Source organism: Peromyscus californicus, unplaced genomic scaffold (assembly GCF_007827085.1).
Source record: "Peromyscus californicus insignis strain IS unplaced genomic scaffold, ASM782708v3 Scaffold_21__1_contigs__length_65335640, whole genome shotgun sequence".
Taxonomy (NCBI): domain Eukaryota; kingdom Metazoa; phylum Chordata; class Mammalia; order Rodentia; family Cricetidae; genus Peromyscus; species Peromyscus californicus.
In genome coordinates this window covers 169,739-185,393 of record NW_026294514.1, presented here as the reverse complement: position 1 = coordinate 185,393, position 15,655 = coordinate 169,739, and the positions used below count along the sequence as shown (strand labels likewise).

The following is a 15,655-nucleotide window of genomic DNA, read 5'->3' as shown; positions in this document are numbered from 1 at the left end:
ATACAAAAAACTTAGCAGTAAATGCACATCTCATAAAGAAACCCAGTCTTGAGGAGTCAGAGAGAATACTTTTAAGAGAATATTTACCCCAAAGAAGTCAAATTTATGAGGCTAATCCAGAAATTAATGTAAAAATAGAAAATAACAGCATGCACGTAAGCCTCAAAGATGCACTCTCAAATATGGATAAACCGCACAATTGTCCAGAAGTCAGTGAACCAACCAGTAACACTACCAAACATGGAGTAGAGAAAACTGGCAAGTCCTTTTTAAAAGAAAAGTCTTCATTTTATTTGACAGGAATTATCACTTCTATTGCCAGGCATTTAGTTGCTTCCAAAGAATTTAAAAAGCAGATTGGTAACATGAGAGTACCTGACCTGCCAGCTCATAAAGGTATACCTTCACAGATGAAGGAATCAACAGATTTACTTTCACCCCATGATGGAGACCATGCTGCTGTAAACATAAGTGAGACACAGGATCTGAGAACCTTAGAGATAAAAGTAGATAATGGTGAGATAAACATAGATACAAAATCCGTCTATATGTGTACGCCAATTCAACATATAAAAACGGAGTCATCACATAGCATATGGGATATGTATGAGGAATCTGCAAAAAGAAATTGCCTGGACAAACCAAAAGTGAAGAGGAAAGAAGAATGTGGACAGCTGCCATTTGGAACAGATCAAAAGAGACAACCTGATCCTCTCACATCAGAAGTACTTTCCACTAACACAGTGCACTGCAAAGATAGCATGCTTCAGAAAACAGCTATTTATCAAGAAGGAAATGCAAAAGTTGGAGAAGAGTTTGGCCAAGAGGTTATTCTTCCCTCTAAAACACATACTCTTCAAATTGAAAGGCAGAACAATGAATTTAAAACAGGTTGGAAAACAAAGTCTAAGTCTTTTGCCCTGCAAAAGAAACAGGAAAAGCCTAGTATCTTGGGACCTACATGGAGTTCTTATGCCTGTGACACTACCTATCCTGAAACTATAAGACAGAAAGGTAAGGCAAAAACATCAAATGTGAAAAGTTCTGTGTGTGCCAAACAAATAAAGCTGAAGGCAAAGAAAATACCGGTTCCTCTACTTCTTGGACATGGGGACAGAAGCAATAAAAAAGAACTAAGACATAGCATGCAGCACCAGAGCACATTAGAACTGAGGAGAAATGTACAAAACCTGATTCTAAAAGGTAATTTTGACTTGGGATGCTTTATATCCCCAGTTAAAAAGCTTACCAGCATAAAGCTGGAGAAAGGCAAGTTGGAAGAGAGAAAAAACATTCTTCCACAGATAATTCTGGAGAAACCATCCAGCCAAAGGCAAATGTCATGGTCAGGATGTGTTGATGTATCTAGGAAACTAGAAGAAAATATTAAAGAGGTGCATGATCACTGCACTTTCAAGGACATTCACCAGCAATTTATACAACAATTTAGGGTTAAGTCAGAAGAAATTAAAGAGCATCACTCTTACAAATTAGAAAACTTACAAAGAAAGATGAATTCTGAGTTAACTTCACAGAAAGATGAAACTGATAACTTTGGGCTAGCTACCTTAAGAAGTAGAGGAGGAACAAAAGTCTATACAGACCCACAAGACAACCTGCAACAGGAATATCCCCTGAAGCAAGGGATGTGGAGACCAGGAATAATTCTTCAGCCTATGAAGGGATTTCCTCACTTTGGAATGACAAATGAATTCATAACAAAACAAGACATCAAACCATCAAGTCCACAGAGGATAGGAGGACTGAAAGTAATGGATAACTCATTAGATCCAAAGGAATCATTGCTTGTTCCCAGGCTTGCCATACAGAAACAAAATCCTTTTACAGATCCTCTTCTGGAATCCATTCCCTCTCATGTACCACACCAACTTCATACTGAAGAGCTAAAGGAAAACATGAAAATAAGTGGCAAAACCTTAAAGACTTCAACTAAACAGCCAAAGAAAGTCTCAAACACAGAATATATTTCAGATATGGATCACATTCCAAGAAGTATTGAAAAACTACTCTTGCTTATTAAAGAGCAGGAAAAGAGGAGAAAAAAGAGTAGAGAGGGTAAAAAAATTGAAATAGTGGAAGACATAAAAACAGCAACAAAGAATACCATTCCATTTCTAAATTATTCACCACCTGGAACACAGTTTGTCAACACAATAAAGAACAGTGGTGTGTTCAAGCAAAGAGAGGAGACAGAGCCAAACAGGAGTGTGGCCACATTGTGGAGACAGCAAAGGTTGTGTGTACAAGGGATCAGCCTAGACTATGTTTATACAGATGAGCTTACTTCTAAAGTTATATGTCAAAACAGAAGAACAGCTTTCATGGAAAGCATCATGTATCACAAAAGGATAAAAATGAAGGTGAGGAAGACAACTTCTGGGAAGCAGCTCAACATTACAGGGTATAGAGCCCATAGCTACAGAAAGGAACTAAGACACAGCATTAAGATACAAAAGGAGCTGCCCCAAGGAAAAACTGTGGCAGATTTGCTTTGGAAAGGTTTTTGTGCTTCTGGCTATATTACATCTCAAATTAAAAAGCTTATGGAAGTAAAAGAGGAGAAAGGCGAACCACAAAGGCCATATATTCTTCCACAGCTGAAGCTGAAGGAAACATTGAATGAAACTAAAATGTTATCTGTGCAGCCCATTGATAACAGTTCAATATCGAGCACTATCAGAAAATCAACACAATATACCATAAAGCAAAAAGAACACCAAGTGGTTTTACTAGCTATTACCCCACAAAATAAAGATCAATTAATGACTGGTCAACAGGTGGAGGAGCCTAGACATATCAACTTCAGTGCCCATTTGGAAAAAGAAGCATACCATGTCATGTTTCCAGAGACTGGAGAAACCAATTACAGTAGGCTTGAGGCTCAAAGACCCAGATCAGGCACAGAATTTGAATTCTCAACCGCACAAAGAGTAAAGCAAGGAGCTATGAAAGACTCCAGCAAGCATGCACTTTTAGTTCCACCCAGAGGAGGAGGACCTAAGAGGATAAACATTTCAAGTTCCAGAGGACATGACATATCTCTCATGGAGCTGGATATTTTCCAGAAAAAGACAGGTAATGTGCAAGAACTGCTTAAACAAGAAAACACTTCAAGGGTAGGCTTGGAGCCTGTTGCCTGCCCAGTTAGGGAGTCCTTTCACTTGGAAAACACAAAGGTAACTAAGGAAGTGGGTATGTATTATAACATAAAAAATATTTCCCATCTATTTGGATTAAGAAAAACTGACCCAGAACTAGGTTTCAAAGCACAGGCATTTCTCTGCACAGATCTAGAGGATCTACACAAAACAGGTACCGCTCAGAAAGGCCATGCAAAGTCAGGTCACAGGCCTCGAATCATTCTGAATTCTGTACCTTGCCACAAGAGGGCTCCTCTTCACTTAAAACCAAGCTTGAGTACAGCAAGGAAGGACCATGGTGACAGTGCCATAGTTGCCAAAATGAATCCCAAGGGAAAAGAAAAAGCCAAATCAGCCAAGAGTCCATTAAAATTAAACAGACAGAAAGTGAACATTTCAAAAAACTTGAGAGCAAAACAACTTATTATTTTTACCCAGACCAAAGAAAAACTTTTGGAAATTCTTTTATCTTGTATATTATATCTTCAGGCTAAAAATACACAGAAACAAATCTCAGCAAAAGCATCACTAAATTCAAATATTTTTAACCCAATGGTAGAAAAAGGATCAAGTGAATTTAAGATTCTAGAAGATCAATCTCCAAGTTCAGAAAGAGTTAACTTGCACACTAAAGGAGGAACAGATCATCAAGAGAGTGTGTGTGAGGCTCTTCCAATGTCTAATATTCACTGTTTGATGAATATACATCGAATTACAACACCACAGATAAAGAAAGCATTAAAATCCCTAGCTAATCTGGACTATCATGCTTTAAATATAGAAAAGGGAGAACAGAACAACATGATAAAAGAACAAAACCAGTACCACCTGTCATTTTCCCTCGAGAATTTGGAGGAACATATATCATGCTCCCAAAATTATTCTCATGTCCAGCAATATTTAGAGTTTCACACAAAGGAAGCATTGTCAAAAGTAGGCAATGTGTCAAATAGGACAAAGGGACTAGATTTATCATCTAAAGATCAACTAAGTACTGTGTGTGAATGTAGACCAGAGTGGATTTTCCCCTCAGTTATTCTAGAGCAAACAAAAGAAGAAGATACAGTGCTGCCTTTGGAATCAGGAACTATAAAATGTTCAAGCCTTTTGTCATCTGAAAGAAAGCAGTTATCTGATGGAGTACAGATAAGTAAGTCAGTGTCAAATGATAGCTCAACCACACCAAGATGCAGCAAAAAGGAACTGTCTGATAGAGCAAGTGAAAAGAAGCAAGAAGTGAGTCTGCCTAAGCTGTTCTTACACTGCTTTTCACTATGCATGCAGTTTTTGAATGAACATGAAAAACAGAAGAGTAACACAGAATACCGAGTTATGAAAGACATAATATGCCCTGAAAGGAAAGCCCTAAACTTGAAGACATTAGTACCTCCACATATTAGTTCCACTGAATACATCGTAAGCAATAAAGTAGAACTACAGTGTTACAAAAAAGAGAAAATGGTATGCATAAAACATGGAGAGGATAAACCAGGTTCAGTTGTAATAAAAGCATGTGAACCCATCCCTCTACCTCACTTCAAACTGGATAAAGAGAACATTGATATGCTTATCTCAAGTAATGTAAGACAAGAAAAACATAAATCACAGGAAGAGAAGAATGGCATAAAAGGGGTGGAGATTAAAGAAATAATAGACTCTAATATTACCTTAAAGACAGAGAACTCATCACTGTCTTATCCTTCCAGTAGAAAGAAATTAACTTTACTGTTTGATACTACAGAACAACAGGGTAAGGTACAAGAAGGGCTGAGTAAATCAGACATGAAACTGACAAAATCTTTTATTTCATTACCACCTCTATTGCATCCTAATTTGAATTCAAAAATAAAAGTAGGAAAAGATAAATCAAGACTACTAGAGAGCTGCCTCCCACCTCTAAAGCCCCTGCTGTCATTGAAAGGCAGAAAAGTGCCATTTTCAAAGACATTTAGTACAGATAATTTATGCAAGTTAATAGAATTAAAGTATCTTCCACAGAAGAAAGAATATAGGAATAGTATACCAGATTTGAAAAATATAATAGGCCTCATATGTATTGCTCAAAAGAGAAAGAAGTTACCTTTTAAGTGCTTACTACGTCGAAAGGAACAATGGTGGAATAATAAAACACGAAAAATTATCCAGGGCAATAAAAATAATCTAGATGTGGTTCAGAATAAACCTTGGGATTCTGTTCCTTCTTCACCTTATCTGAAATGGGATCCTGAAATAACGGAGGCATACTTACAAGGAATAATGAAGTTCTGCCTTGGATCACCAGCACTGTCAGAATTATCATCTACAGTGGGACAGTATCAGGAGCCAACTGACAGTATTTCAAGCAGTACTGAAAAAGCAAAGCACATACCATTGAAACACAGATTGCATATAGCTCCCAAGGAAGGGAGGCATTTCAGGGGACCCTCTCTGAGACAAGAACTGTTTTCTGCATCACAGGAGTTACAATTTAATGTTGAAGAAAAGGCAAAAAAGATGCAGGAAGATAAACAAATTAAGAATTGGAACAAACCTTCCATATATTCTCTTCCTTACTCTGAAGTGGTCACAAGGATAAATGGAGAGGAAGCTATGCAAATAACCCGATTTTCTACTCATCACCCAAAGCTCCAAAGACCATCAGATATAGAAGAAATCATTTATGCAAAGTCTAACTTTAAACCTTCCTTGAACAGTGTAAAACATGCCACTAAATATGCATTCCAGAAAGAAGAGGAGAGTACAAAACCAAAAAAAACTATGCAGTTGAAAGAAAAACCACCAGTTTCACAGACAATTCAGTTAGTCATTACAGAACCAGGGCAAGAGATACAAAAAATTAAAGATGAACTAAATGTGGTTGAAACAAGTACCAGCACATGGATGCCTTCTCCTTGTTTAAAATCAGATACAAGGATAGAAAAGGCAGATGGTATAACTGAAGCAACACTACACTCTCTTCCAGAACTGCCACTCCAGAAATCATCAGCTACACTGAGTGAAGTAAGTAAAGAGTGGGCCAAAGGTCATAGCACTACTGACACACAGAGAGGAGAAGACCATATGCCACATAAAACAGAGCATAAAGTTAAAATATTTGGTGAGAAAGTCACAATGCATACAAAAGATAAGGACTGCAAAGGAAATAAAACATTCTCCCAGGATTTACTATCAAGTCCTAAAGAGCAAGGGAAAATAGATCCACAAAACGAAGAACAAGAAAGAGTGGATGGAGAGGACAAAAAACAACAGAATGATGGCAAAGACCAAAAGGAAATGGATCTAAACTACACAAAACCAGGGAAATTCAGTCAAGATGATAAAGAGCAAAAGAAAATGGATCTAGAGGGTAAAGAGCAGGGAGAAGCAGGTGGAGATGGTCAAGAACAAGAGGAAGGTTGTCCAGAAGATGGACAGCAAGAGACATGGAATCATAAATGTGACACTCAAGGGAAAGTGAACCCCAACAGTATAGAGCCAAGGAAAGCAGACCAAGAAGGGAAAAGCAAAGAGAAAGTAGCTCCCGAGTATCTTCCTTCTAAGTCTTCTCATAAACTAGACATTGGAACAGCAGGAGAAGAAGACATGCAAGGAACCATAAAATCAGCTAACTCACAACTACAGCATCAAAAATTGCTTGAAACAGGAAAAACTGAACATACAGAGTCAACTGAGGATGATGGTAAGTCAAACATAAAAATTGGGAAACAATATGAATCACAGACATGGATGGACAGAGGGAAAAATGTGCATACGAAAGATGTAATGTACCCCAAAGACAAAAGTTCCGATAAAAATCAGTTACCACTTTCACATGTACCCAGTATCACTGGGCACTATGGCCCAAACACAACAGATGAAGAGACAAATGTAAATGAAAACTTGGAACATGTGCAGGAAAGAAAATGCAAACTAGGGACTTCGGCATCTTTTCCTCACAGTAAGTTAGATATAGAAATAAAAGCCAAAGAAGAAACATGGATAGAAACAAGATCCTTTTCTCTACACTCACAAAGCATGGAATCTTCAGATGCAGGAAAATTAAATTATATAGCATCTTCTTTGATTGATATAAGTGATTCAAAAAGATCAAGATACATGTCATATAAAGAAGAGAATGGAGTGAATGCTTTTGAGAGAAGCATGATGCATCCCAAGACCAAACATGTGAACATAAATAAATCACCCCTTTCATACATACCCAAAATAAAGAGACTTAAAGTGAATCTTGAAAAGCAAATTAAAAAGAAGCAAGAAAGCAGAAAGGAAAAAGTCATGCTCCCAAGAGAAACTCATTCTGTCATCACTTCTTCAGATGCCTCTAAATTAGACCAAGCAGAGGAAGTTGAAACAGATGTAATGCAAAGCCATGTGCCATACCCTATGCCACAAGAATCACTGCCTGTCAGGCAAGTAGCATCTACAAAAGCCATTGCTAGCCATGCAAGGAAAAGAAAACTTCATCTACCATGGGAAGAAGAGGAAGTACAAACCTCAGCCATTGATGACTTGACACACCCCAATGACCCAATTTTCAAGACAGAGAAAACTGCACCCTATCTTGTGTCCAGTGTCAATGAACACAGTACCCTGAGTAAGAAAAAGACTCATGGGTGGAGTAGTAATAAAAAAACAGGACAGAAACAGGAAAGAGCAAGACACCCTAATGTGGTTGTAACAAAAAGTGGTGCTTCTGTATCATTGCCTGTAGGGCAAGTAGCACCTGCAAAGCAAATTGCTGAATGTGCAAAAAAGAGGAAACAATATCAAGCACAGGAAGAAGTCAAAACCTCAGCCATAGATGGTTTGACACACTCCAGTGGCCTAGTTTTAAAGGTATCTGCACCTCCTCATGTGTTAAGTGTCAGTGAGAACAGTATTCCCAGGAAGAGGAAGACTCCCTGGAGGAGCAGCAAAGAAAAGATAGGACAGAAACAGGAAAAAAACAGAGAGTCTAATGTTTTTGCAACAAAGAATGATACTTCTGTTCCTCATCATGGATTGTCTCCTCTACAGGATGAGTTTCTTATGACATCATGTACAGGTGAACTTGCAAGTGCAGGTTCAAATGAAGGCATTACCCTACCTAATGTGATAATTAAAGCCAATCAACAAGAGTTATACACTGAGGCAAAGGTCAGCATAAGAGATAAAGACACCGAAGATACAATAACTTTGAGAGCAAGAATATCCCCACCTGCACATTTGAATGACAGAACGCCACCTGTTAATAGTAAAGAGCAAAGGAAAGAAGCTGAGCAAAGCAAAAGTGAACTAATGACAGTGGTTCCAAAGGGAACTGCTTACTTGCCTTCTCCATCTTTCCTGAAGTCAGACACTAGAGTGAGTGAAGAGGAAGATGTACTAGGAGAAACACAAATTTCTTTTCTACCACCAAAGATCCAAGATGTATCAGACTCAGAGGAAAGAGCATGCATGGAGTCAACAGGTTATGTGTTAAACAACAGAAAAGAACCAACACAGGAAGAAAAAAAGAAAAGACTCAGAAAAGACGTGACAGACAAAAAGATCCCCAAACCAATGGATAAAAAGGGAAAGAAATTACCACGATCACATACACTCAATATCAAGGAGTTTCAGAGGAAAATTCAGGAAGAAAAACTTGTAAATACAATTGTAAAATTTTCCATCTCACAATTGCAACTCGAGAAATTTTCAGGTGCACAGATGACTGATAGGGAAGTTTACAATGAGATAAAATTACTGAAAGAACATGTACCAGGGAAAGAAAAGCATATGGGTATCAACAGTGTAATGCATGCCAAGGATATATATTTGAAGACAAAGAAATCACCTGCTTTACCTATGCAGAATTTGAGTAACCTTCAGTGGAAAACCAGAGAGCAAGGGGGAAAGGTTGAAGAAGAAGGAAGGAAGCCAGGAGTAACATTAACTAAGAAATTGACTAAGACACTCACTGCAATGTCTCACCAACCTATCCTTACTACGAATACTGGAATCAAGGAAGAATGTACACCAATGTTAACAAGATCCTCTGTTTCCATGGGATACTTGCAGAAATCATCAGATTCTGAAGGAGGCATTTACATACAGCAAATTACTGGAGGTATTTCAATCAGTCTACAAAATGAAAAACAACATATGTCAGAGGGAAAGGAAGAAGCTGGAATGCAAATAGCAAAGATCGTAACAACTCACAACTATCAAGAAACAAAGGTTCAGGGACTTGAAGATGAACAAGGCTTAGTTCTGACTAAAGCCTTTCCTTTGTTACCAGATCTGCCTCATCCAAAATTGCATGAGAAAATAGAATTCAATGACACAAAACTTAGAAATTCTACTTTGCAGAGACTACCAACTAAAGGAGAAACAGTACCTAGAGAGGCCATTGTTGGTAATACCATGAAAGATGTTAAAAAAGAACATACACCTCAGAGAGAAGATACATATAGAAAAGAAATAATAGACAGGCGAGGCACAGATATAACTTTGAAATCACGGAAATCACTTCTGTCCCAGAAGCTCCACAGAACAGAGCTACAGATGCATATTAATGCATCCAAATCAAAGGGACAAAACAATGAAAGTGAACCTCGAGTCTTAAGGAAAATCTATACTTCTAAACCCTCTCCAACTGTTATCTTGTGTAAAGGTGTGAAATTAGATGAAGAACACCTAGAAAGTAAACTATCTTCACCACTTCAACAAATGTTTCCAGCATTATCAGACACAGAGGAAATGGCAGACAAAGATGCCATGTGTGATCATGTCAGAAAAGAAAAACAATATACAAAACAGATAGAAAAAACAGTAGACTTGACAACTGGGGTGCACTGCAAAAGGACAAAGGTCTTACCAATTTCACATCTCCTTAATACAAAGGAATTGGTCCTGAATATGAAGGTTCTGGAGAAAAAAGTACACAAAGATAAAAGTGAACTGGCTGTGGTTGCAACACGGTCTTTCCTGTCCATGCCATCACTGCCATGTAGGTATTCACAGGACAAAACACAGAGAGGCACAGCAAGAGTTACAGCACACTCTTATCCACAGGGAAATTTCCAAGAACCAGCAGATGCCCAGGAAACAGCAACCAGAGAGTCAGCTGAGGCAACAGAACATAATATGCTACAGAAACAAGCCAGGCCACAGAAGTCTGTGACCAGTGCCCATCGAATAGGTGAGCATCCACAAGTTGAATCAGAGTGTGAGTCAGTCTCCCCAGATCATAAAATTGATCTCACAAGATTAGGTACCATTAAAAGGGAAAAAATGCTGAACATGTTCTTCAAAGGGCAAAAGGGTCAGCCAGAAAAGTGTGAAAAAGAATCAACTGAAATTGGAAATTGGAAGAAGGAAAATGAAATCAAAGATAATTTAAGACACAAAACAAGTTCTAAGTTTCCAGTTTCTCCACTAAAGAAATCACTCAGGGAAGCACTGATTACAAATAACACCCTTCTAGCAAAAGGATCTGAAACAGAGAGAGAACAGGAAACTGGTTCAGGTAAATCTGATAAGCCAAAGAAAGATAGACAGAGTAATGCCACCATAAGCAACATGTTAACTCCAGAAAAGACATCACTTGAAAAACCAAGGATTGCCCATTTGAATGAGTCTCAAAATAAGGAAGACCAAAATGTTAACATGAAAAAGCAAACCACACTTCAGTCCAAGAGTGGACAGCAGATAAAGCCAAAGTCTTTTCCTCTTCTCAATGTTCCAGTTCACAGCAAAAGTCAGAGAATGCCTTCACAAACAGATGTGGATGAGAAAACTGCAGTGACAGTCAGCCCACAAATACAGTTAAGGGTACACATGAGCACTGCAGAGTTTAATGCCACAAGAAGTAAAGAAGATCCACCATCAATTGTTCTGGAACAAGAACAGTGTGATCTGGCATTGCCTCAGAAGTCCCGTGATTCTCTACTGAAATCTGAACACCTGGAAGAAAGGGATGAAATGAACATAATCTCCGATGTAAAACTGAAGCAAAAAAACCTAGAAATTGACAGCAACTGTACTGTGAATCAGAGAGAACGAAAGTTAAAAACAGATAGAAGCAGAGGCATAGACCTAGAAGAAGTCAATAGAGAAATGCAAAAGACCTGTAGTGTCAATCTAGAGAATAAAGCCAGGGAGAATACCAGCAGCACTACAAACTATGCTCTTCCTATAGGGACAGAGGAATCTGAGGTCAAGACTGGGGTAGTCACTCCCAGAGAGAACAACTACCCATCCCAGAAAAAGCTTAAGAAGGAATTAGAGTTATCGACTGCAAAGCAAAACCTTCAAGGACTACAATTGCTTCAAACAAACGTTCTCGACTCGTTGTGTCCCTCTATTCCTGTTTGTCCTAAGAGCCAAAAAAGCAGATTCACAGTAACAAATCTGAAAAGAGAACTGAAACCCAAATATTTAACTCTGAGAATCCCAAAGCACCCAATTTCAAAGATACTTGGTATAAGATGTGGTAGTCCAAGCAGTAGGAGGAAATTAGAATATGCCTTCAATAAACCAAAAACCATGATTCCAAGTAGTAAAGATGTTTCAGGGATCATTATCAGAAGTCTTTGTGTTTCCATGATAAGTCCACCTCACATTGAAGGAACAGTAGAATCCACAACAAATCCAAGAAGGGAAAAGAGAGTCTGTCGTACTAAATTCCAGGAGAAATTACCAGATGCTAGAGACATTAAGGACATCTTGACAATTGTAAAAGGGTTGAATTTTACAATCCCATTGCTGCAGGATTCTCAGCCCTTTGTGGTCAGTGATCAAGAAACATGGAAACTTCCTGATGTGGAGCCAGAAGTAAACCTTGAATGTGAAATGGAAAAGAATTTGTGTCTACAAACAAGAGAAGAGGTTGTTGCAGGGAGAGAGGACTTAAATATTACACATAAACCTGACATGAATATCACTGAGCAAGAGGAAATACAAAAAGACACCATAACACCCCAAGAATGCCCATTTGAAAATATAAAGGACACTATAGAAACTCATTCGAGAAGAATCCTGAGTATAAACGTTCCACCACCAGGGATACACCCAATACCTGGGACCCCACTATTTGATAAGATGAGAGAATGTTTCTTGCTTTCCAAGCAAGGGGAAGCTGCTCCAGGAACTGTGCACACAGCTCTTCAAGATAAAAACAACAAAAACAAAACACTTGTAGAACGCTTGTTTCCCATTTATGAAACACTTAAAAGTATCTTTGAAGCCCCTCTTGAAAATAAGATCCAAAATCAAGTTCTTCCTGACAAACTGGGGGAAGTAGGAGCCTACAAGCCTGATGATGCAAAGGCATCTCCTTTGCCAGATAGTCCAGACACATCATCAAAAGTATCTACCATATTGCTTCGCAGACCTCTTTTAAAACAGTTTACTCCTGAATTAAAAAATAAGCTAAGTATGCATTTAGTTTCTAAAGCAACTGAGATAAAACTGAATCAGTTACCAGAGATGGTGAACATATCCCTACAGAAGTATAACTCTCGCCCCCAAAGGGCTACTTCAGAAGATTACAAATGCAGGCTTTATCTAAAACACAAAAAAATGAAGTTTAGGTCTCCAAAAGCTGGTACTATAAAAGTTAACTTAAAAAACAATTACAGAAGAGTTTTTCCTCCTCTCAGCTGTGTAACGGCACCAATAACGAATGTTTCAAGTAGCAGCAAGGTCATGACAGAAGCAAAGGGCATCAAAAAGCAAGAAAGTGTAACATCACTAGAAACTCGGAGTAATCTCCCATTGAGTAACATTCTCCACAAGTTCTCAGAGAAAGAAAACGACGACCTTCTTGTGCACTTTTGTACAAAAACACTGGAGATACAAACAATAGGCCTTCCCAGAATTGTGGTACAATCTTATGCAATGGCCAATGCCCAGGATAAATCAAAACGCTTATTTAAGTGTATCCATTCCACCACCAACAGACCACAACAAACAAACAGAGTTTTAGTACTTTTCGATAAAAAATCTTTCTGTGAAATCAACCGTGATTTGCAATACAAATACCTCTACTCGATCCCTAGACCTTCTGTCCCTGTGGTCTCTAAGCCAAAGGTACTTCCCAAACATACTTCAAAGTTAAGTATGGGTTTAGGCTCAGTATGTAAAACAGTAGAAGATAGTGAGAAAAGTAATACTTTTTCATTTGACAAAGATCTTTTACAACATATTTCTTTCCAAAAGAAAAATCCACAAGAAATCTCATTACTCACCAGAAAATTCCAGGAGCCAAACAAGGTACCTGCCTTTTACCCTGGTCTACAAGGCACAGAACACAACGACATGATAGTTCTTTCGGATTTAAAATTACAGATGACACCAGAAAAGGGTAACCAATGTCACGTATGGTTTCAAGAAAGCAATTCATACAAGCATTCTGTTTCAGGAACTCAGCAAAATACTGTTGATTTAGCCGATTCACATTCATCTTTGAGTTCTGATGGCTGGAACAATGATTTCCCCTTTAATATTTCAACTGACTTGGCAGAATATCCAGCTCATGAAGAAACTGACAGTGAGGAATGTGTATTTATAGAAACCAATTTTTACTTAACTCAAGGTTCACAGAAGTTTCAGTTTGAGATACCTAAAGGCATCCCACTGGCAGATGTTCCCAAAGTGGATGAAGCAACTCTTTTGAAACCATATTACCGTGAAGATCCCAATGACCATCATACTATAACCCTTAGAAAACACACCTCCCCTGTGCCACAACCTTGCCATCAGTCTCGAAATAGTAGGAAACACAGGTCAGACTCCAAAATGCAGTCCCCTGACTGGTTGTTTCATGGTTTGTCCAATACTGTGGAAATAGAGTCTACATCATCTTCCATAACACTCAATAAAGAGAAGCACTGGACCACAACCACGTGGAGCAGAACAAGCTACTCTTTAACCTCCTCAACAACTGAATCACATATTAAATTGAATCTTGCAAAAAAACACAGCAAGTCTCATATGTACCCACAAGTCAAAGAAAGAAGGAAGACTAAATCTGATTTATGGAGAAAGTCCAATATGGATCAGAGTTCAAATTATAGTCACTCACACAATGAAGAGAAACACCTAAGGAAGAAGAGACTATATCATTACAAATCAAAAGAATCAAATCCACAAACCAATCAGATGCCAGAGTCAAATGCTCATTGGCAAAATATCAAATTCTATTCAGAAAGAAAAGAAAATCAGCCTTTTTTTTATGCCTGTATACCAGCAGATTCAATGGAAGTTATCCCCCAAACCATACGCTGGGTTATTCCCCCAAAAATCTTACAGAAAAGAAACTTCCAAGTTCCTCGAGTGGCAAATATTTCAAAATCGTGGAATCTATGTAGTTCATCCAAAAAGCTGTTGGGATCACTTACAGGGGCCTTTAATACAGTCCATTATGGTTGATATCAACTACATGTGGATTCTTCTGAATTGGAACTCTATTTGCTACTGTGATATTCTATGAAAATAAAATAGTAGAATGTCATATTTCCTTGAGATGTGTTTACTCAGCTTGTCTACTTTATGTATTGGTAGATTTGGGCAGTTGTTCTTGGAGGCTGGGGGCAGGGCATGGCTCTGTTCCATCCTACCAGGTAAGAGCTCTGCCTTCAGTTGATCTTGATGGAGAGGTCCACAGACCAGAAGCCTCTTCCCCAGCCTACCCTTATGACTTATAGGTGAGTGGGAGGAACATTCAGTTGTAGAAAAGATGGAGAATAGGTAGCTGAGATGGAAAGGAGATAAAGAGGGGCTCTTTGAAATAGCTCTAAGAAGTCCACTGTAGCATGAATCTTAAAGGTACCTATTAATAAAAACAAACCCAAGGCCAGTTATTGGGGTGAACACTGGAAGATCAGAGAAGAAGAATAAGCCACAGCTTCCTTACCTCATCAGTTCCTCAGCTGATCCTGTTTCCTCAGACTGGAAGCCTCTGAGTTCTCATCCAGAATGAATATCAGCTGAACTGCTGCTAGAAGCCTAAAAGCTTAACCAGCATCTAGTTCCTCATCCTCACACCTTAAATACCTTTCTGCTTTCTGCTATTACTTCCTGGGATTAAAGGCATGAGTCACCATGTCTAGCTGTTTCCAGTGTGGCCTTGAACTCACAGAGATCCAGGCGGATCTCTGCCTCTGGAATGCTAGGATTAAAGGTGTGTGTGCCACTATTTTTTGGCCTCCATATCTAGTGGCTGTTCTGTTCTCTGACCCCAGATAAGTTTATTAGGGTGCACAATATTTTGGGGAACACAATACCACCACAGTCTACACTGTCAAACAGCACAAAACCCACAGCAATTATAGAGTTCTGCCCATTGAGTTTGATAGTTAAACTGAATACCTTAATACTTTTCATAATAGAGAACTCTGAACACTCAAACACAAAGACCAGTGCCCATTAACTATATATTCCAGACCAATAGCCTTTGGTGGAAACTACCTCATCCATATCTCATCCACTCCTCTGCCATTAGAATTTTGGAACAAATCCTAGATACATCATTT

At 38.5% G+C, this 15,655-nt stretch overlaps 1 protein-coding gene across 1 annotated transcript in view; it reads left to right on the top strand.

Annotated features, from left to right (window-relative positions):
* Positions 1-14,552, top strand: part of Ccdc168 (coiled-coil domain containing 168) — a 33,685-nt gene extending 19,133 nt beyond the window's left edge. Inside the window, exons 5-8 of the mRNA XM_052749340.1 lie at positions 139-6,054; positions 7,015-8,144; positions 8,490-11,855; positions 12,222-14,552. Of these exons, the coding sequence (XP_052605300.1) occupies positions 139-6,054; positions 7,015-8,144; positions 8,490-11,855; positions 12,222-14,552 (12,743 nt within the window). The remainder of the gene's footprint in view (positions 1-138; positions 6,055-7,014; positions 8,145-8,489; positions 11,856-12,221) is intronic.
* The last annotated feature ends 1,103 nt before the right edge of the window (positions 14,553-15,655 follow it).